Below are 22,316 nucleotides of genomic sequence, written 5' to 3' on the forward strand. Positions count from 1 at the left end.
ATAACTTTCATTGGTTTAGTATTAGAAAATGCCCTGCTCTTCGCACTCCGTCCTATTGGTGGCATTATTGGAATGTCGATCCTGAAGCTGAATACAGAGCTATAGACGAAGTAGACAAGAAACGAGGTTATGTTGGTTGACCAGTTGCCTTTATAACAAACTTAACCCGATCTATACAATTTATATTGAAATCAAATAACTCCGATTTTTAAGAGAGACTGGTATGCAAATTGTTTGACCCTACAAGATCCAGAAGGAGACGGCGAACACATAAGCCTGCGCGAGACTCGAGGTAGGCAATCATTAGCTATAGTCAATGTTTGCCGCCACTTATTATGGAAAATGTGCAATGTGACTATTTCAATGTGGCAATTTCATGTATTTGTCGATATTATATCAGGCATGCTTGCATTTACAATCGTTAGCTAGCAAGGTATATGCCAACCTGCTCTGAAAATTACGTTACGAACTAGCTAGGTAGTAACCTATAGCTAACGTTAGCTGGCTAACGCTAGCACATTTCAGCTGACATTCAGAACATTAACGTACAAGCAAACTAAGTTAGCATTATAGAAGACAAATGCAACTACCTATATATTGGAACTCAACTTGTTTGTTTAAAAGCCTGTTAATTCGTTTGAGGTCTTATGTCTTGCCTTGAACATGCATATCTGGGCAAATAACATCCAATATAGCATAATCAACGACAAACATGCTTATATTCATCACATACTTAACATTAGTGTAATATAGTTGACACACAGTACAGTTCACCACCATTTTATTCTCTGCAGTGAACCTGGAGTGTCAGTCCAGCTCAGGCACCTTGGCAGAATGTACCCCATGGATCCAGAGAGGCACAGTCAACGGAGGGAGTATGGAGAACCAGAGAGATGCAGTCAACGGAGGGAGTATGGAGAACCAGAGAGATGCAGTCAACGGAGGGAGTATGGAGAACCAGAGAGGTACAGTCAGCGGAGGGAGTATGAAGAACCAGAGAGATGCAGTCAGCGGATGGCGTATAGAGAACCAGAGAGATGCAGTCAGCGGATGGAGTATAGAGAACCAGAGGGATGTAGTCAGCGGAGGGAGTATAGAGAACCAGAGGGATGTAGTCAGCGGAGGGAGTATGGAGAACCAGAGAGGTACAGTCAGCGGAGGGAGTATGAAGAACCAGAGAGATGCAGTCAGCGGATGGAGTATAGAGAACCAGAGAGATGTAGTCAGCGGATGGAGTATAGAGAACCAGAGGGATGCAGTCAGCGGAGGGAGTATGGAGAACCAGAGAGGTACAGTCGGCGGAGGGAGTATGGAGAACCAGAGAGGTACAGTCAGCGGAGGGAGTACAGAGAACCGAGCTCAGGACAATGGAACGATAGCCTTAAGAGAGACAACGCCCAGGCTATGGCCAGAGAGCCCTACAGTGAATACTCCAGCATGAGGAGGACTAGAGAAGGTTGGGAGGAGTATGGTAGCTCATATCAGAGGAAGCACATCATGGACCCATCGTCCAGAGACTGGAGCGAAGGCTCATTGAGGGGTAGCGGTGCTCCCTTCTCCCCAGACACAGATGTGGACGTTGATGGAGATCCTCTGGAGCTCGGTGTGGAGGACCTGGAGGTCATAGAGGAGAAGAGAGCTTGCAAGAAAGCTGTTCTTGCTATGCAAAAGGTTAAACGCGGAGCTAAGGACATGCCTAAAGCACAGACTGCATACGCAACAACGAAGGGCATGTCTAAACAGACGAAGGCGAACAATACAACATTCAACAGTAATGTCGCGGACCAGTCCTCACGCATATGCCTACCTCTTAAACGGAGGGTGCTGGACATTCTGAGTAAGGTATGTACCTATTAGTGCTGTATTTATTAATCAAGGTTGGGGTCAATTCTGAATTGCTAATTGGTCTTTAATTCCCATAAAAGTATTAGATTTGATTTGGCCACACTCCACAGGAAGCAGAATTACATTTTAATTAAAGGGATAGTTCATGCAAAAATCTAGATTTGTGTCAAATTCCCCTTAATTTATTCCATACATCATTATGTTCATGTTGACATCATGCATGGTTACCAAAACTATGTTTGACATATTGTAGCCGTATGAGCTCGCCGTCATGTATACAGTTAATAACGTGTAAGTACATTTATTTAACATTCCGTCTTGGGGCGTGACATTGGAGAAGTGTTCAAGTTAAGTCACGCTGAAAGGACTATTAATCAATGATGGATTTCAATGTTTGCTCGCACACACTCAATTTCTACTTCCTGTCTGTTGCAGCACGGTGCCCGTATTGCAAGGCTGATTAGTTAGGCCAAACAGGTTTGGAAACACAGGTGTGCGCGTAAAGCAATAACAGAAATTGGAATCCATGTTTGATTTGGATGATGGGGGGGGTAGCATCCATCAATTTAATTGAATTATTTCCTGGGCACTGCTTGGCGACGCAACCGTCTACCAACCACGGAAATTCCCTCCTATTTGGGAAAAGTGTCACCAGACAGGCACAGTCTAGGGTTGGGAAATAAGACGCAAGGTGGGTAAGTGCTATTTATTTATTTTCATCTTTATTTAACCAGGTAGGCCAGTTGAGAACAAGTTCTCATTTATAACTGCGATGGTATCTATTCTTTAGTAAGAGGTGTCTGGTGATTTTGGCAAAGGATTTGGCAAAGGATTGAGACTCATATGTCCATATCTAAGTTATTTAAAATTCTACTTTATAAAAAAAATCTGCTTCCTGTGGGGTGTTAACAATTCAAAATCGAATTTCAATTAATGTGTTGAATTTAATTAAATTCTGAATTGATCTCAACACTGTTATGAATAAATCTTCCCTGATAGATCCAAAAGAAGTTGATGATGGATAGTAAACAATGCCAAAAAAGCCTTTGTCCAAAAAATCAAGGCACTAGCGTGTAGCGTAAAACATTTAGAGCTTTTTATTGTTTATGGCTTATGCGTAGCAAAAAATACAAATCCACCAATGTGTTGCGACTACAACCGCCTTCATCAGGGTGACCATCAGATCTTTCCTGATGTTTGGATTCTGATGTTTCTGCTACATGGACTTAGCAGCAGACCCCCTTTTCTCCAAACACAGATCTAAGATCAGTTACCCACAGCCATTAAGAGTCTAAGAGGTAAATAGAAACTGACCTTAGATCACTATTCAGAGACAACTGCATTACACATACTAAAATATTGTCTATTTTCCTCCAGGATACCCCTACCAAGCTGAAGAAACAAAACAAGATGCGAGCATTGGAGCTGATGATTAGCGCTCCCCTAGAAAATGAAGAGGCCCGTCCTCTGAGACTGAAAGTGAAGGCTTTAATGAACCAACAACGCTCTCCCAACAATGAGGAGGTATGTAGCCATAACAAAACATAGAGGTCGGCAAAAGTATCATAAGGAAGTCAAGAAAACCATGGCCCCCGATTTATACAATCGATTTCTGCGATTGACACCCGTTCCAAATAGGCAGGATATGAAGTGCCTACTTAATTGTACGCTTCATAATATTTTTTTGTGTTCTTATAGGCCTATAGTTTTTTCTAAAATGTCACCGCTATATTAGTGTTATCCCTGTCAACCACCTGATGCATCAATTGCTACCTAGCATGCGAACAGTCATTGAGATAACTTGTAGCATAACTAGAATGGCCGAATGAGCCATTATGAGTAAAATGCAACCAAATGCATTCATTGTGACATTCAGATAAATATACCAAGCCCATGACAACACAAAGGTAGTGTGAAATGCACACATAAGTGATACGTTTGATGGGCCATCTTGATGATACAAGCAGATCAAACACATTTTGTTTGTTTTATTGCTGAGCGATTAGTGCTTTTTTGGTTTCGATTATTATTTTTTAACATTAAATGCACTGTGGGTTGAATGCTCTAACAGAGTAAAACAATTAATAAAAGTCCCATGATGGTAGTGACTGCCAATTACTGCTTATCACTTATTAACCATAATTTATTCACATAACTTTAATTTAATAAAATATTTCATTTGTGTATATTACATTTGTTTTATTTGATGACCTTATTTCATTCCAAGTCATCTCATCTCTAGAGCTTCTGCCTATGCTGTCTTACAAAATCACTATTTCGTAATTCTTCAAAGTAAATAAGGCATGCTTTTATGACTGCTGAATACCAAGTAGATGATGTATTTTCAGGTAGAGATACCTCACAAAGTAACAGCTGCTCTCTATATCACCTCGCAATTGTGCATTCTTCTCTCTTCAATAGATGGCGTAAAAGAAACAGACCAGACAAGTAGATGGATTATGGTCATTGTAGTTATGTGCTAAAGCATGCGAAATATTGGCCTGTTGGAAACTACATTTCCCTACTAATTCCCTACCAAAAAAACTGAACGAAGTGGTATTCAAGTAATTGAACATACGTCGGTCAATTAGTTAAAAAAAAGAAAAATACCCTACATTTTGGTTAATCTCCCAGCACTAGTTTGTTTATAGCTGAAGTGGTTAGATATTCATTGATATTTGATCATATGTTTCCTGTTAGGTGGTCCCGAATGATAAACGGCACAATCAGAGGCCAGTTCATTCACTCAGGACACAGGAGCAAGACATAGCAGCCACAGGCTTCCAGCGCTTCCTCAATGTCCTCAATGAAGGGGTGGACATCAACAAGCTCTCAAAGATCGTCAACAACAAAAATGGGTTACTCGTTGTGGGCGAGAAGCTACCACAAGTTTGGCCGACTCTGCCCGAGGGTCATGTTGACTCCAGCAGTAGATCCATGTCTTCTCCAGTTGAGGAGAAGAAGAAGGTGAGGCTTGAGGATGAGCAGCGGTACGAGCAGATGCAGACCCTGCTGGAGATCGTTGGGCTGGACTTGGGGGTCGAGGAGTTGGGTCAGCTGACAGACAGGACCAATGACAGGCTGTATGGGAAGATGGGAGACTTGAAAAGGAAGTTCAAGAATGAGAAGGGAAAAGAGAAAAAGGAGAGCGAGCCCTCATTTAAACATCTCAGTGCTTCCTCATTACCATCAGACAGCGCCAGCCCTAGCTCCCTTCTAAACCAGCACTCAAACATGACTGTTGAATACAGCAGCTCTAGTAACAGGGTATGGGACATAGAGAGACACAGGGACAGATCTGAGAGGGACTGGCACCGACACTCTGGTACCAGAGACAAGGACAGAGGGAAGGAAGAGGATATAGTCAGAAAAATTGAGAGATCTGAAAGAGATGGAGAGAGAGATGGGCGCAGACACTCTAGTACTAGAGACCGGGACAGAGAGGGAGACGAGGACAGAGTCAGAAAAGGGGACAGTCCTGCGAGAGAGAAATACGGGCGAAGATGCTCTCGTACCAGAGAAGGGCCGAGTCAGAGAAAGGGACAGATCTGAGAGAAACCGAAAGGGAGACGGGCACAGACACTCTAGTACCAGAGAGAGAGACAAGGACATACCGGTAGTCAGAGAAACTAAGAGATCAGAAAGGAATAGAGATAAAGACCCAGAGAAAGACTGGGACGGAGGCCGAGAGAGAGACCGGGACAGATCTGAGAGACACGGGGACAGAGACCCAGAGAAAGACTGGGACGGAGGCCGAGAGAGAGACCGGGACAGATCTGAACGACACGGGGACAGAGACCCAGAGAAAGACTGGGACGGAGGCCGAGAGAGAGACCGGGACAGATCTAGGAGAGACGGGCCGATACAGATCTGAGCGACACGGGGACAGAGGCCCAGAGAAAGACTGGGACGGAGGCCGAGAGAGAGACCGACAGATCTGAGAGACACGGGGACAGAGACCCAGAGAAAGACTGGGACGGAGGCCGAGAGAGAGACCGGGACAGATCTAGGAGAGACGGGCCGATACAGATCTGAGAGACACGGGGACAGAGACCCAGAGAAAGGCAGGGACGGAGACCGGGACAGATCTGAGAGACACGGGGACAGAGACCCAGAGAAAGGCAGGGACGGAGGCCGAGAGGGAGACCGGGACAGATCTGAGAGACACGGGGACAGAGACCCAGAGAAAGACTGGGACGGAGGCCGAGAGAGAGACCGGGACAGATCTAGGAGAGACGGGCCGATACAGATCTGAGAGACACGGGGACAGAGACCCAGAGAAAGGCAGGGACGGAGACCGGGACAGATCTGAGAGACACGGGGACAGAGACCCAGAGAAAGGCAGGGACGGAGGCTGAGAGGGAGACCGGGACAGATACAGATCTGAGAGAGACAGAAACCGAGCGATAGACAAGGACATAGACAGGTGGTTGCAAAGGACCAGAGACAAACGTTCTAGGACCAGAAACTGGAACAGCACCTGGGACACAGACAGCGACTGCCACACTATTACTAAAGACTGGGACATAGAGAGGGGGTTAGGCATGGGGATGAGTCCATTGACAGCTCAATTGAGCTCTACTCATACTCCATTTACCCTGTATACCCTGTTTCTCATCCTCCTCGTGCATCTATAATGGCAACAAACTCCCCCACCCAGTACTCTCAGTTTATGGCATACAACAGCAGCCCCTACACCATTGCCTTCCCTCCAGTGTGGGGTTATCCCCCTGGTACCATGTCCCCTGATACCACGCTTCCTGGTATTATGTCCCCTGGTACCATGCTTCCTGGAATCATGCCCGCTGGTGCCATGCTGCCTGGTAACAAGCCCCTCCTACCTAACCCCCCTGGGGATCCACCCTACCCCAGCCCCCCCCATATTACTCTAATGGCACCACATCCTTAAACCAGACATACGCATCTACCCAGCCTGCTAGCAACCTCCAGCTCACATCTACCCAGCCTACTACTAGCAACCTCCAGCTCATATCTACCCAGCCTGCTACTAGCAACCTCCAGCTCTCATCTACCCAGCCTGCTACTAGCAACCTCCAGCTCACATGTACCCAGGCTGCTACTAGCAACCTCCAGCTCACATGTACCCAGGCTGCTACTAGCAACCTCCAGCTCACATGTACCCAGGCTGCTACTAGCAACCTCCATCTCTCATCTACCCAGGCTGCTACTAGCAACCTCCAGCTCACATCTACCCAGGCTGCTACTAGCAACCTCCAGCTCACATCTACCCAGGCTGCTACTAGCAACCTCCAGCTCACATCTACCCAGGCTGCTACTAGCAACCTCCAGCTCACATCTACCCAGCCTGCCAGCACTCCAGTAGTCTTAAGTCAGAGATACATATACATCCAACCCGCTAGCAACCACCATCTCACATACACCCAGCACGCTAGCAACCACAAGGAAAAGTCACAGAAGCATGCAGAAGCCGTAGTGAAAGTGTCCTGTCAGATGGTGACAAAGAAGTCCCCCGCGGTATTGACCACTCGGATAGCGACAAAGAAGTCCCCCTCTGAACCAGGGTCCAAGAAGAAAGCAAAGGGGAGAAACAATATATTCTTCACAGGTATATTCATGAAGAGTTATCACAGTCATCTAAGGAAGTTTCAGTATAATATGAAATGGCTTGAGAAGAGGAGGAATAAGGCTCACCAGCGCAAAAGAAAGCGATTGCTTGCAGCAGGGAAAGTGGCCCCTCACTTCCCCTTTCAACCGGAGCCCAAGAAAGACCATGAAGGAGAAGCAATGATAGATGGGGAGAAACTACATGCTGACACTGCTAAAGAAGTGGTCCCTCAGGAAGCTGCAAAGAATTTGGAGACACCATCTGAAACAGGGCCTAAGAAAGAACCAGAAGGCGAGAAACCACATGCTGACGCTGCAGAGAAAGTGGCTCCTCAGGTGACTGCAATGGACTCTGCGGCCCCCTCTGAAATGGGCCCCAAGAAAAAAAAATTGTATCCAGGTATCTTCATGAGGATTCGAATCAGATGTCTAAAGAGGCATCAGTACAATATGAAAGGGAATAGGAAGCATCTTGCAAAGAGGAGGAAAAGGGCTTGCCAGAACAAAGGGAAGAGACCACTTGTAGACACTAAGGAGAAAGTGCCTCCTCTAGATGCTGCAAAGGACTCTGGGGAGGCCTCTGAGCCAAAGCCCAAGAAAAAGAAAAATAAGAAAACACTAGAGGAAAAAGGAGAGAGGTTCCGTGTACCCTTATGAATATATTTGACAAGGGGGAAACTGTCAAAGGCAAAAGCAGATGCTGAAGGCACTGAGGCCAATGAACCAGCACCCAAGATGGAAGGGGGGGGGGGGGGGATGACAGAAGGGAAGGAACTGCTTGCAGACACAATAGAGAAAGTAGTTCCTCAGATGGCTACAAATGACTCTTAGCTTCCCTCTGAACCAGGGCCCAACAAAGAACCAGAAAGAGAGGAAGAAACTACGTTAGAAGAGGAGAAACTGCTTGCAGATCATATGGAGAAAAGTGTCTGCAAAGGGCCCTCTTGGAACCAAAGGCTGAGAAAGGCCGAGAAAGAGAGGACAACGCAATTAAAGATGGCGAGAAACTGCTAGCAGACCTTGTGGAGAAAGCGGCTATAATGGGCCCTGGCTTCCTCTCTGAACCAGGCTGAGAAAGAGACAAGGGGAGAAACAACACGTTCTCCCTTGGTTATCTGAAATACCCATGTTTTCACTAAGATGAGGTTATGTTGACCTTCTATCTACCTATGACTTGGCGTTCACCATTCAACCACATTTTGTCGTTGTTATGGCAAAGCCTTTTAATGACATTTGAATTTCTTAAATGTTCCTCAACTTGAAGAGTTCAACCTGAAGATGGGCACGCCTAACATGGCCTCAAAGGATGGCTAGCTGTTGTAAGTAAAAGCACCAGAAATACATTGGTTTCAAAAGAACATGATTGTATTATATCATAGCAAGTCATTCGTCTCAACTCTTTCTATTTTCTGCAGATCTTCACTTGGCATCATGAGCTCATCTCCCACTAGAATAGAACCTGCTGCTGACCCATCCAGACCCTATGGACATCAGTTGGCTTACATTCTTACCTATCAACCATTTATAGATTTGTAATGACACTAACAAAGGATTTTTTTTTAAGTTGAGCTTTGTCCTTAAATGCTTCATATTGAAGTTATTTTCAGTGTAATTTATTAGTATTGTGTGTATGTGGTAGGGCCTAGGCCATTCATGTATGCTAAGTACCTTTAGCGTCTATTAACGATAGTATCTTCTGGCCGGGGGCACCGACAAGAGCACCAACACTTGCACAAAATGTTAACATGCATCGTTTCAAGCATCGTTTGCGGTAAGATTTTGGAGACATAAGGAACTATCTTTCATATCAGTAGAGAGGAAAAACATGTTTATTGGGTTAGGGTTCTCACACGGGCATATTTCCATGTTACAGTGCTTGTTTACGGAAAACGGACAGAAGACAGTTGACTACCTGTGCTAATTAGCGATCTGCATCTCCAAAAACCTGTGTGTAAACGGAAGATGGACGCCACAAACTCATCACTGAAAAATACTGTCGGCTGCAACTGTTAACACCGGTTTTATAAACTGGGTGGTTTGAGGCCTGAATTCTGATTGGCTGAAAGCCATGGTTTATCAGACCGTATACCATGGGTGTAACTAAACATTTAGTTTTACGGCTCTAATTACGTTGGGAACCAGTTTATAATAGCAATAAGGCTCCTCTGGGGTTTGTGATTATGGTCAATATACCACTGCTAAGGGCTGTGTCCAGGCACTCCGTGTTGCGTCGTGCTGTGGTATATTGCCCATATACCACTCTTCCTCTGGCCTTATTGCTTATATAACACTAGAGTAAATGTATATTTTGCATATGAAAGTAGATGGCTTTATGTTTCTAGAACCGTACCTCAATTTAGATGGAGTATTTGGCTGCCAGAGACAATTTGCCTGTTATAAACCAAATAAGGGTGTGGAGTTTACTTGGTCTGGTCATGTGGTCAGGAAAAACTCCTGGCCCTAGACGTAGTACATGTGTATCAATGCGATGAAAAGACTAATGACGGCATTATGTTTGTAAATTCTCATGCCTGATAGCTAAAAGTAAGAACTGCCCTTGTTTCATTCCCCAGTTCAGTCAGCCTTCCTATTTCTATAGATCATCTTTCACTTTGTAAATATGTAATTGAATAAAATATTCTGTCTAATGTTGTAAGTGTGTAGTGTATCATATTTCAAATTAACTTCAACCCATTGAGCTTCACATTCCTTTTCAGAGACAACTTCCATTGGTTTTGTATTAGAAAATCCCATGCACTTTCGCATTCTGCCCTATTGGTGGCAGTATTGAATTTTTTATCCTATGAAGCTGAAATAATTTAACTCGAAGTAGTTTATTGTTTGATCAGTTGCCGTTCTAACAATTGAACAATATACAATAGTATTTCCAAGTCAAGGCACTTCGATTTTTCAGACTCTGATTGTGTGATTGTGTACGTGCAAGTTATCGGAACCCTCAAGATCCAGAACGAGACGGCGAACAAAGGCCCTGCGCAGGCCTGCGCGAAGGTAGCATTAGCGCAGTAAAAAGGGGCAGACTGGAGGTTAACAATTATTACAATCAATGCTTGCACCTTTTAAGTGGCAACGTGACTAGATTTGGCTATTTTATATATTTGTCGATATTCTTCTACCTGGCATGCTTACATTTTACAATATTTAGCTAGCACGCTATATGCGGGCCTGCTCTGAAAATTAGATGACGAACTAACACAGTTCAGCTGACATTCAAAACAATATCTTACAAGCAGGTTAGCATATAAGTCAAATTTAACTACCTATATATTGGAACTTGTTTGTTAGAAGCCTGTTAATTACTTTGAGTCCTTATGTCTTGCCTTGAACATGCATATCTGGGCAAAGAACATCCAATATAGCATAATCAATGACAAACATGTTTATATTCATCACATGCTTAACATTAGTGTTATAGTTGTCACCCAGACACACAGTTCACCATTTTATTCTCTGCAGTGAACCTGGAGTATCAGCCTAGCTCAGGCACCTTGGCAGAATGTACCCCATGGATCCAGAGAGGCACAGTCAACAGAGGGAGTATGGAGAACCAGAGACATGCAGTCACCAGAGGGAGTATGGCGCACCAGAAACATGCAGTCAGCGGAGGGAGTATGAAGAACCAGAGACATGCAGTCAGCGGAGGGAGTACAGAGAACCAGAGACATGCAGTCAGAGGAGGGAGTATGAAGAACCAGAGACATGCAGTCAGCGGAGGGAGTACAGAGAACCAGAGACATGCAGTCAGAGGAGGGAGTATGAAGAACCAGAGACATGCAGTCAGCGGAGGGAGTACAGAGAACCAGAGACATGCAGTCAGAGGAGGGAGTATGAAGAACCAGAGAGGTACAGTCGGCGGAGGGAGTATGACGAACCAGAGACATGCAGTCAGCGGAGGGAGTACAGAGAACCGAGCTCAGGGCAATGGGACGATGGCCTTGAGACGAGAGACAACGGCCAGGCTATGGCCAGAGAGCCCTACAGTGAATACTCCAGCATGAGGAGGACTAGAGAAGGTTGGGAGGAGTATGTTTCTTCCTCTGATATGAGCTTCACCATGGACCCATCGTCCAGAGACTGGAGCGAAGATTCATTGAGGGGTAGCGGTGCTCCCTTCTCCCCAGACACAGATGGGGACGTTGATGGAGATCCTCTGGAGCTCAGTGGGGAGGACCTGGAGCTCCTTCGTAAGAGGATGGAGCTGGAGATCATAGAGGAACAGATTGCCTGCAAAAAAGCTGTTCTTGCTATGGACTTGGTTGGACCTGAATCAAAGGCCATCCGTAAACAGAAGACGAAGGACAAGGACCTTGAAATGTTAACAAAAAATGTTTCCAATAAGGATGATACTCTTAAAGAGAGGGTGAATAGCATTTTGAGAAAGCGGGCATGGACCAATGAATGTCGCTCAAAGGTATGTGCTTGTTACATCTGTATTTATGAATAGATGTATTTCCTGATGTTTGATGCACTGTTCCATGACATAGACTAAGGAGAGGCAGTAGAATAACCCCCAAGTGAAGATCTAGAATCAGTTACCCATAAACCTGTCCCCATTAACCATTTAGAGGTAAAAATACTAAACAGACCGTAGATCAGTATTCAGGGACAACGTAGGCTTGATCAGCATCATACATCTTCAAATTATTTCTTAATTCTTTGTATGTCCTTTTCAGGAAATTTGTCTTACATCGCAAATTCAACAGCACAACTTCACCACATATACATAAATACAAAAGGGATGTGGATTTTTCCCTTTCAAGACGATTCGACATGTATCTAGATGCATGTGCTCTGATACGGGAACGATACGTTTTAGTTTGATTAGAGAATTAATAGATTTGGTTTGATACACTTACATTTGTTGCAGAAACGCATACATTTTCCATTCTGAATTCAAACATGCTACTGATTTAGCTCATAAGCTGGGCCTCTCTGAGCTGGAGCTGTGTGTGTGTAAATTATATACAGTGCCTTCGGGAAAAGTATTCAGATCCCTTGACTTTTTCCACATTTTGTTACATTAGTCTGATTCTAAAAATGATTAAATCAAATTTCTCCTCATCAATCTACACACAATACCCCATAAGGACAAAGCAAAAACGTGTTTAGGCATTTTTGCTAATTTATCATAAAAAAAACTGAAATTACATTTACATAAGTATTCAAACCTTTTACTCAGTACTTTGTTGAAGCACCTTTGACTGCGACTACAGCCTCAAGTCTTCTTGGGTATGACTCTACAAGCTTGGCACACCTGTATTTGGGGAGTTTATCCCATTCTTCTCTGCAGATCCTCTCAAGCTCTGTCAGGTTGGATGGGGAGCGTTGCTGCACAGCTATTTTCAGGTCTCTCCAGAGATGTTCAAGTCCGGGCGCTGACTGGGCCACACAAGGACATTCAAAGACTTGTCCCGAAGCCACTCCTGCGTTGTCTTGACTGTGTGCTTAGGATCGTTGTTCTGTTGGAAAGTGAACCTTGGTCTCAGTCTGAGGTTCTGAGCGCTCTGGAGCAGGTTTTCATCAAGACTCTCTCTGTACTTTGCGTCAGTCATCTTTCCCTCGATCCTGACTAGTGTCCCAGTCCCTGCTGCTGAAAAACATCCCCACAGCATGATGCTGCCACCGCCATGCTTCACCATAGGAATGGTGCCAGGTTTCCTCCAGACGTGACGCTTGGCATTCAAGCCAAAGAGTTCAATCTTGGTTTCATCAAACCAGAGAATCTTGTTTCTTTAGGTGCCTTTTGGCAAACTCCAAGCGGACTGTCATGTACCTTTTACTGAGGAGTGGCTTCCGTCTGGCCACTCTGCCATAAAAGCCTGATTAGTGGAAGTTTCTCCCATCTCCACAGAGACTCTAGAGCTCTGTCAGAGTGACCATCGTGGTCACCTCCCTGACCAAGGCCCTTCTCCCACGATTGCTCAGTCTGGCCTCGCGGTCAACTCTAGGAAAAGTCTTGATGGTTGCAAACTTCTTCTATTTAAGAATGATGGACGGCACTGTATTCCTGGGGACCTTCAGTGCTGCAAAAATGTTTTGTTACCCTTCCCCAGATCTGTCTCGTAGCTCTACAGACAATTCCTTCAACCTCATGGCTTGGTTTTTGCTCTGACATGCACTGTCTGCTGTGGGACCTTATATAGACAGTTGTGTGCCTTTCCAAATCATGTCCAATCAATTGAATTTACCACAGCTGGACTCCAATCAAGTTGTAGAAACACCTCAAGGATGATCAATGGAAATAGGATGCACCTGAGCTCAGTTTTGAGTCTCATAGCAAAGGGTCTGAATACTTATGTAAATAATGTATTTAATATTTTTTATGGGGTATTGTGTGTGTAGATTGCTGAGGATGATATTTTTGGGGGGTCAATTTTGGAATAAGGCTGTAACGTAACAACATTTGGAGAAAGTCAAGGGGTCTGAATACTTCCCGAAGGCACTGTATGTCTATGGTGTGTGTACTATGTAGGCACCTGATCTGGCCGTAAGGGAGACTAGGCATCTACCACCCCCCTGGCAGATTTTGGGGGACAATGATTTATGGTTCTGAAATCAGCATAACCCACTAACTAACTTGTCACTTTTGCAGATTAAGTATTTGAGCTAGTAATGTATCAATAGTTATAATTTACAAACGATCTATGACATAGCCAATGAATATATAGCACAACTTTGGATTTCACCCCCATCTCAAAATTGAATGGTTTCAAAGTCAAATGTTTTTTCTTTTTGTTGGTCAGAATAGTTTGTTTAATTCTCTGATACTGGTGGTACTGGTACATTCAATATTTTCCTCAATTTATTCCAGGAGGCTGCCAACCAGCAGGTCCCTCCCAAGCTTGTTCTCCATCCGCCCAAAGTGGTCAAAAGCTTTGTGGAACGGATGAACGAGTCCATCCTGCACAAAGACAGCATAGTGAAGGGCAGCCTTACCCTGGACATCCATGAGGAGGAGCATCCTCTGAAACTCAAAGTGGAGGCTTTATTGGAGCAGCGACGTAATCCCACGGTGAAGGAGGTATGTACTATGTAGCATATCTGGGATGAATTGTGTTTTGAGTCCCCTCACTCGTAAGGAAGTGAACCAGCATACATGTTTAAAATGTACAGTGGGGAGAACAAGTATTTGACACACTGCCGATTTTGCAGGTTTTCCTACTTACAAAGCATGTAGAGGTCTGTAATTTTTATCATAGGTACACTTCAACTGTGAGAGACGGAATCTAAAACAAAAATCCAGAAAATCACATTGTATGATTTTTAAATAATTAATTTGCATTTTATTGCATGACATAAGTATTTGATCACCTACCAACCAGTAAGAATTCCGGCTCTCACAGACCTGTTAGTTTTTCTTTAAGAAGCCCTCCTGTTCTCCACTCATTACCTGTATTAACTGCACCTGTTTGAACTCGTTACCTGTATAAAAGACACCTGTCCACACACTCAATCAAACAGATTCCAACCTCTCCACAATGGCCAAGACCAGAGAGCTGTGTAAGGACATCAGGGATAAAATTGTAGACCTGCACAAGGCTGGGATGGGCTACAGGACAATAGGCAAGCAGCTTGGTGAGAAGGAAACAACTGTTGGCGCAATTATTAGAAAATGGAAGAAGTTCAAGATGACGGTCAATCACCCTCGGTCTGGGGCTCCATGCAAGATTTCACCTCGTGGGGCATCAATGATCATGAGGAAGGTGAGGGATCAGCCCAGAACTACACGGCAGGACCTGGTCAATGACCTGAAGAGAGCTGGGACCACAGTCTCAAAGAAAACCATTAGTAACACACTACGCCGTCATGGATTAAAATCCTGCAGCGCACGCAAGGTCCCCCTGCTTAAGCCAGTGCATGTCCAGGCCTGTCTGAAGTTTGCCAATGACCATCTGGATGATCCAGAGGAGGAATGGGAGAAGGTCATGTGGTCTGATGAGACAAAAATAGAGCTTTTTGGTCTAACTCCACTCGCCGTGTTTGGAGGAAGAAGAAGTATGAGTACAACCCCAAGAACACCATCCCAACCGTGAAGCATGGAGGTGGAAACATCATTCTTTGGGGATGCTTTTCTGCAAAGGGGACAGGACGACTGCACCGTATTGAGGGGAGGATGGATGGGGCCATGTATCGCGAGATCTTGGCCAACAACCTCCTTCCCTCAGTAAGAGCATTGAAGATGGGTCGTGGCTGGGTCTTCCAGCATGACAACGACACGAAGCACACAGCCATGGCAACTAAGGAGTGGCTCCGTAAGAAGCATCTCAAGGTCCTGGAGTGGCCTAGCCAGTCTCCAGACCTGAACCCAATAGAAAATCTTTGGAGGGAGCCGAAAGTCCGTATTGCCCAGCGACAGCCCCGAAACCTGAAGGATCTGGAGAAGATCTGTAGGGAGGAGTGGGCCAAAATCCCTGCTGCAGTGTGTGCAAACCTAGTCAAGAACTACAGGAAACGTATGATCTCTGTAATTGCAAACAAAGGTTTCTGTACCAAATATTAAGTTCTGCTTTTCTGATGTATCAAATACTTATGTCATGCAATAAAATGCAAATTAATTACTTAAAAATCATACAATGTGATTTTCTGGATTTTTGTTTTAGATTCCGTCTCTCATAGTTGAAGTGTACCTATGATAAAAATTACAGACCTCTACATGCTTTGTAAGTAGGAAAACCTGCAAAATCGGCAGTGTATCAAATACTTGTTCTCCCCACTGTATATAGCTGTTGCAGTTGATGGTTATTTGTTGATGTTTCCTCATGTGTGGTCCCTTATCCCATTGTTCAGGACAAAGCAGCCAAGGGCTTCCAGTACTTCCTCGATGTCCTCAACAAAGGGGTGGACATCGACAGGCTCTCAAAGATTGTCAACAATTTCAAGGATTTACCCTCTATGGGAGAGGAGCTACCACAAGGTCAGCCGCCTCCACTTGATGGCCAGCCCGAGACCAACTCTAAGAGTGAGAGGAAGGTGCCCTCTCGCAAAAGGCGCTCCCGGTTTGATGAGTTCCCGCTAGGTTGTTTCAATATACTCGGGGGTCAGCCCACACTACTCGGGGTTCAGCCCAATCCGTTTGGGGATCTGTTGCGTGAAGTGGTCCCAGCAGGTAGCGTTCTGCCACAGCACCGCAGTCTCTTACAAAGTGGAGGAGGAGAGATTGGGCAACATAGCCTTAGCTTGGGCTTCATCCAGGCTATGGATAGCCCAAAAAACAAAAAGCCCAAGTCTACACAGGTGGAGGAGAAGAGGAAAGGAAGGTATAAGTCCAAGTCTCCACCTGTTGAGGAGAGGAGGAAAGAGAGGCTTACGTCCAAGTCTCCATCTGTTGAGGAGAAGAGGAAAGGGAGGCTTAAGTCCAAGTCTCCACCTGTTGGGGAGAGGAGGAAAGGGAGGCTTAAGTCCAAGTCTCCACCTGTTGAGGAGAAGAGGAAAGGGAGGCTTAAGTCCAAGTCTCCACCTGTTGGGGAGAGTAGGAAAGGGAGGCTTAAGTCCAAGTCTCCACCTGTTGAGGAGAAGAGGAAAGAGAGGCCTGAGGATGAGCAGAAATACGGACAAATCCAGAGCCTGCTGCAGACTATTGGGCCGGATCTGGGGGTGGAGGAGTTGGGCCGACTGAACGACAGGATCCAGGAGAGGCTGTATGGGAAGAAGAGAGACCTGGAGAAGAAGGTGGGCAAGAAAGAAAGCGTGTGGGGGGTTGAGAAAGAGGAGAGCAAGAAGGACAAAGAGGAGAGCAAGAAGGACAAAGAGGAGAACAAGAAGGACAAAGAGGAGAGCAAGAAGGACAAAGAGGAGAGCAAGAAGGACAAAGAGGAGAGCAAGAAGGACAAAGAGGAGAGCAAGAAGGGCAAAGAGGAGAGCAAGAAGGGCAAAGAGGAGAGCAAGAAGGGCAAAGAGGAGAGCAAGAAGGACAAAGAGGAGAGTGAGAAAGATAAACAGGAGGAGGAAGAGGAGAGCGAGAAGGAGAAAGAGGAGAGCGAGAAAGGGAAAGATAAAGAGGAGAAAGCATGCTCAAGTAAATGTCACAGTATTTCCTTGTTATCAGATAGCTCCAACTCCAGCCCCCCTTGCCATCGGTGGACCGCAGAATACAAACGCTCTAGCACCAGAGACCAGGACACAGAGAGAGACGGGTGCCGATCTGAGAGAAACAGAGACAGACGCTCTAGCACCAGAGACCAGGACAGAGAGAGATACAAGGGCAGATCTGAGAGAAACAGAGACAGACGCTCTAGCACCAGAGACCAGGACAGAGAGAGATACAAGGGCAGATCTGAGAGAAACAGAGACAGACGCTCTAGCACCAGAGACCAGGACAGAGAGAGAGACGGGGGCAGATCTGAGAGAGACAGAGACAGACGCTCTATCACCAGAGACCAGGACAGAGAGAGAGACGGCGGCAGATCTGAGAGAAACAGAGAGAGATACAAGGGCAGATCTGAGAGAAACAGAGACCAGGACAGAGAGAGAGACTGGGGCAGATCTGAGAGAAACAGAGACAGACGCTCTAGCACCAGAGACCAGGACAGAGAGAGAGACGGGGGCAGATCTGAGAGAGACAGAGACAGACGCTCTAGCACCAGAGACCAGGACAGAGAGAGAGACTGGGGCAGATCTGAGAGATACAAGGACAGAGAGAGATGGTGGGAGCGAGACAAAGACTGGGATGGGGACAAGGAAAGCTTCCTGGGGCTTTACCCATACTCCAATGATCCTACACACCCTCATGCATCTTTGATGGCAAACGACTCAGTGCAGTACATGGCATACCACGGCAGCCGCTACGCCAGCACCTTCCCTCCAGGGTGTGGCTTTCCCCCTGGTACTATGTTCCCTGGTACCATGCCCCCTGGTACAGTGCCCCTGCCCCACTGTACCAGTGCCCCTGGTACAGTGCCCCCATGCCCCCTGGTACAGTGTCCCCCCTATCCACTGTACCCCAACTGCCCACCTTATTACTATAATGGCACTTCAGAAACGTTTTTCCAGCCATACACACAGGCCACTGGAAACCCCCAGTTCACAAACACGGATGTACAAGTGCAGTACCCAGACGCATCCCTGAGCATCCCTGAACAGGACATAGAGACTGTGTGGCCCATACTTGTCCATCCCAGCATGAACCAAGACTCAAACCCTGCTAGACTAAACCGGTTGAGTATAAAAATGCAACTAAAGAGGCAACGCTATAGGATTAATTTGAGTAATCGCAAAAATATACAGGAATTGAGACAGCTTAAAGAAACTCCTCTGGTGGCTGCCAAGGTGCCCCCCTCTGAGCCAGGTACAAAGAAAGTGCCAGAAATAGATGCAGTCATAGAAGGGGAGAAACTGCATTATGTGGTCCCTCCTGTGGCTACAAAGGATTCTGGGGCACCCTATAGAACAGGATTCCCAAATAGAAAATGGAGAAAAGGGAAAATATTGGAAGAAAAAGAAAGTATATTCAACCAAGGTTTATCCATGAGAAACAGAGCCTATATGACAAGGTGGAAAGTGCGTTTTGCAGAAGCGGTTGCAAAAGGCCTTGAGGTCCCCTCTGAACCAGAGCCCAAGACGGAGCCAGAAGCGGAGGACAAATCATTGACAGAATGGCAGAGACTGTTTGCAGACTCTGTGGAGAATGTGGCCGCAACGGACCTATTTGCCCTCTCTGAACCAGAGGCTGAGAAAAAGCCTGACTGGGAGACCGAGCAGAAAAGGACAGACGAAGAGATGAAGGCCAAATTAAAGAAAAAGGTTTGTGACATTTAGAGTTTGAGACTACATTTGCTCTAATGAATCAAAGTACTGTCCTCTATTGGTTATGAAGAATGCATGTCTGTGTCTATTCTAAATGTTAATAGATGTCATCCCCAGAGAGTGGCAGAAACAGCAAAACCTTGATATATGTCCCTCTTGATTTTCTACTAATTAAATAGTGATGATTTAATATATCAATATGACAAAGCCTTTTTAAAGACAATAATTCTGTTGTTTTTTCCCAGCTTGGCGAGTTCAACCTGAAGATGAAGCAGAAATCAACGCATTTAAAAGAAGCCCCAACAGAAGCCCCAACATAACCTGAAAGGGCGGCTGCTGTAGGTAAAACATGTGTTCATATCACACCTTAAAAAGTAAGATGTCACTAATAATACCCAGAGAATCTTTTATTTGTGACACTTACGCAATGACATCATTCATCTCAAGTCTTCTTCTTTTCTGCTGATCTTCACAGTGCGTCATGAGCTCACCTCCCCTTCGAACCTGCTGCTGACCCATCCAGACCCTGTGGACATCCGTTGGCTAACATTCTGTTTATCTAATATACACTCACTGGCCAGTTTATTAGGTACATACCGGGCCGGATCCTCCTTTTCCTCCAGAACAGCCTGAATTGTTCGGGGCATTCTACACGTTGTCTGAAACGTTCCACAGGGATGCTGGTTCACGCTGACGCGATGGCATCACGCAGTTGCTGCAGATTGGACGGCAATACATTCATGCTGCCAACAGCCCATTCCATCTCATCCCAAAGAGGCTGTACTGGGTTGAGGTCTGAGGACTGCGCAGGCCACTCAAGTAAACTGAACTTGCTGTCATGCTCCAGGCAATGTTTTTTCCACTCCTCGATTGTCCAGTGCTGATGATCACATGCCCACTGGAGCTGCTGCTTCTTGTTTTTAGCTGGTAAGAGTGGAACCTGGTGTGGTCGTCTGCTGCAATAGCCCATCCGTGACACGGATCGACAAGTTGTGCGTTCTGAGATGCTGTTCGGCACACCGCTGCTGTACTGCGCCACTATTTGTCTGTTTGTGGCCCGCCTGTTAGCTTGCACGATTCTTGCCGTTCTCTTTTGACCTCTCATCAACGAGTTGTTTTCGCCAACAGGACTGCCGCAGAATGGATGTTTCTTTGTTTGTCGCACCATTCTCGGTAAACTCTAGACACTGTTGTGCCTGAAAAGCCCAGGAAGGTGGCCGTTTCTGATACAGGAGTGTCTGGCACCGACGATCATAACATGCTTAAAGTCGCTTAGGTCAGTTGTTTTGTCCATACTAACGTTCAATGGAACAGTAACTGAATGCCTCAATCCCTGTCTCCCTGCTTTATATAGCAAGTCACGGCCACGTGACTCACTGTCTGTAAGAGTGGTCCATTTTCGTAAATGGAGTGGTGTACCAAATAAACTGGCCGATAAGTGAGTTGTTTTTGGGAGTGTCTGTACTTTCCTTTACTATTTTTTTATTTTTGACAACTTTTACTTTTACTTCGCTACATTCGTAAAGAAAATAATGTACTTTTTACTCAATACAATTTCCCTGACACCAAAAAGTACTCATTACATTTTGAATACCTAGCAGGACAGGAAAATGGTCCAATTCATGGAAAATGGTCCAATATCAAGAGAACATTCCTGGTCATCTCTACCTCCTCTGATCTGGCGGCCTGAGTATTGGAGTGTGTCCCTGGCTATCCATAAATTAAGAAAACTCATTGTGCCGTCTGGTTTGCTTAATATAAGGAATTTGAAATTATTTTTGCTTTTGATACTTAAGTATATTTTAGCAATTACATTTACTTTTGATACTTAGGTATATTTAAAACCAAATACTTTTTACTTAAGTAGTATTTTACTGGGTGACTTTTACTTGAGTCATTTTCTAATAAGGTATCTTTACTTTTGCTCAAGTATGACGATTGGGTAGTTTTTCCACCACTGATTGCATTCTACCACCTGGAATGTCATTGCATTCTACCACCAGAATATTTCTAGATTTGTACACTGAACAAAAATATAAACGCAACATGTGAAGTGCTGAAGAAAAATAAATCCAGGAAATGTTCCATATGCACACATTTGTCTACATCCTTGTTAGTGAGCTTTTCTCCTTTGCCAAGATAATCCATCCACCTGACAGTTGTGTCATAAAGGAGCTGATTAAACAGCATGATCATTACACAGGTGAACCTTGTGCATGGGACAATAAAAGGCCACTTTAAAATGTACAGTTTTGTCACACAATACAATGCCACAGATGTCTCAAGTTTTGAGGGAGCATGCAGTTGGCATGCTGACTGCAGGAATGTCCACCAGAGCTCTTGCCGGATAATTGAATGTTCATTTATCTACCATAAGCTACCTCCGTCATTTTAGAGAAATTGTCAGTACGTACAACCGGCCTCACAACCGCAGACCACGTGGGGGGTGCTGTGGAGCATTTCTGTCTGTAGTAAAGCCCTTTTGTGGGGAAAGAATATTCTGATTGGCTGAGCCTGGTGGTGGGTGGCCCTGGCTGCCAAGTGGGTGGGCCTATGCCCTCCAAGGCCCAACCATGGCTACACCTCTCTGCCCAGTCATGTGAAATCCATAAATTAGGAAATTTACTAATTTCCTTATATGAACGCTAACTCAGTAAAAACTTAGAAATTGTTGCATGTTGCTATTATATCTTTGTTCAGTATAATAATACCACCATAGGTTTGTCCTCTGGACATATCCTCTGAGGATTCATATTGAAGTTTTTTTTCAATGTACTGTATGTTCAGATTGCTTTTATGTCATTATGGCATGGGCAGTACCAGGAGGTTGTTTTAGTTATAAAAGCCAGAAGTCTAACTATTTTCAATCCCAAGCTTCTATTTCTATAGATCCTGTCCTGTTTCACTTTGTATATATTTAATTGAATAAACTGCTTTCTTTGTATCTTAGGACTAAGTGTGGAGTAATGTATCATTTCTACCTAATGGGGTCAATTAAAAAATGTATCATGAATTAAGTTATGGCGAGATATAAAACACATTTGAATTTAATAGAAGATAATGTCTGGCATTCATCTTTGTAAATTCATGTACAGTATATTTGTATAGTTAGTGTATATTTGAAC

The 22,316-nt window shown here is 44.9% G+C and overlaps 2 protein-coding genes across 6 annotated transcripts; both read left to right on the forward strand.

Moving 5' to 3' along the window:
• The first annotated feature begins 35 nt into the window (after positions 1 to 35).
• On the forward strand, positions 36 to 10,083 carry LOC139568627 (zinc finger CCCH domain-containing protein 13-like). Its single transcript, XM_071390574.1, has 5 exons — positions 36 to 292; positions 795 to 1,842; positions 3,223 to 3,369; positions 4,546 to 8,750; positions 8,847 to 10,083. Exons 2-4 carry the CDS (start codon positions 835 to 837, stop codon positions 5,395 to 5,397), a joined length of 2,007 nt encoding a protein of 668 aa, XP_071246675.1. The 5' UTR covers positions 36 to 292; positions 795 to 834; the 3' UTR covers positions 5,398 to 8,750; positions 8,847 to 10,083.
• Positions 10,084 to 10,203: 120 nt separating this feature from the next.
• On the forward strand, positions 10,204 to 22,140 carry LOC139568630 (myb-like protein X). Of its 5 annotated transcripts, none has more exons than XR_011673634.1 (6): positions 10,204 to 10,440; positions 10,906 to 11,860; positions 14,261 to 14,470; positions 16,237 to 19,188; positions 19,437 to 19,565; positions 19,667 to 22,140. XR_011673634.1 is itself a non-coding variant. In XM_071390579.1 (6 exons), the coding sequence occupies exons 2-5, from the start codon at positions 10,946 to 10,948 to the stop codon at positions 19,509 to 19,511; spliced, it is 4,152 nt and encodes a 1,383-aa protein (XP_071246680.1). In that variant the 5' UTR covers positions 10,204 to 10,440; positions 10,906 to 10,945; the 3' UTR covers positions 19,512 to 19,533; positions 19,667 to 22,140. The 5 variants fall into 5 exon arrangements, 4 of the variants coding, with proteins under 4 accessions (XP_071246680.1, XP_071246683.1, XP_071246682.1 ...); XM_071390579.1 differs by having other exon boundaries at positions 19,437 to 19,533; XM_071390582.1 differs by having other exon boundaries at positions 19,437 to 19,529.
• The last annotated feature ends 176 nt before the right edge of the window (positions 22,141 to 22,316 follow it).

The sequence above is a fragment of the Salvelinus alpinus genome, chromosome 2 (genome assembly GCF_045679555.1).
Source record: "Salvelinus alpinus chromosome 2, SLU_Salpinus.1, whole genome shotgun sequence".
In the NCBI taxonomy this organism is placed as follows: Eukaryota; Metazoa; Chordata; class Actinopteri; order Salmoniformes; family Salmonidae; genus Salvelinus; species Salvelinus alpinus.

Excerpts from the sequence above, each read along its gene's own strand:
- LOC139568627 (XM_071390574.1), top strand. The coding sequence starts at position 835 with ATGTACCCCATGGATCCAGAGAGGCACAGTCAACGGAGGGAGTATGGA. Across the intron at positions 1,843-3,222 it reads TGCTGGACATTCTGAGTAAG|GATACCCCTACCAAGCTGAA; the intron begins GTATGTACCTAT and ends ATTTTCCTCCAG. Across the intron at positions 3,370-4,545 it reads GCTCTCCCAACAATGAGGAG|GTGGTCCCGAATGATAAACG; the intron begins GTATGTAGCCAT and ends GTTTCCTGTTAG.
- LOC139568630 (XM_071390579.1), top strand. The coding sequence starts at position 10,946 with ATGTACCCCATGGATCCAGAGAGGCACAGTCAACAGAGGGAGTATGGA. Across the intron at positions 14,471-16,236 it reads GTAATCCCACGGTGAAGGAG|GACAAAGCAGCCAAGGGCTT; the intron begins GTATGTACTATG and ends CCCATTGTTCAG. Across the intron at positions 19,189-19,436 it reads AGGCCAAATTAAAGAAAAAG|CTTGGCGAGTTCAACCTGAA; the intron begins GTTTGTGACATT and ends GTTTTTTCCCAG.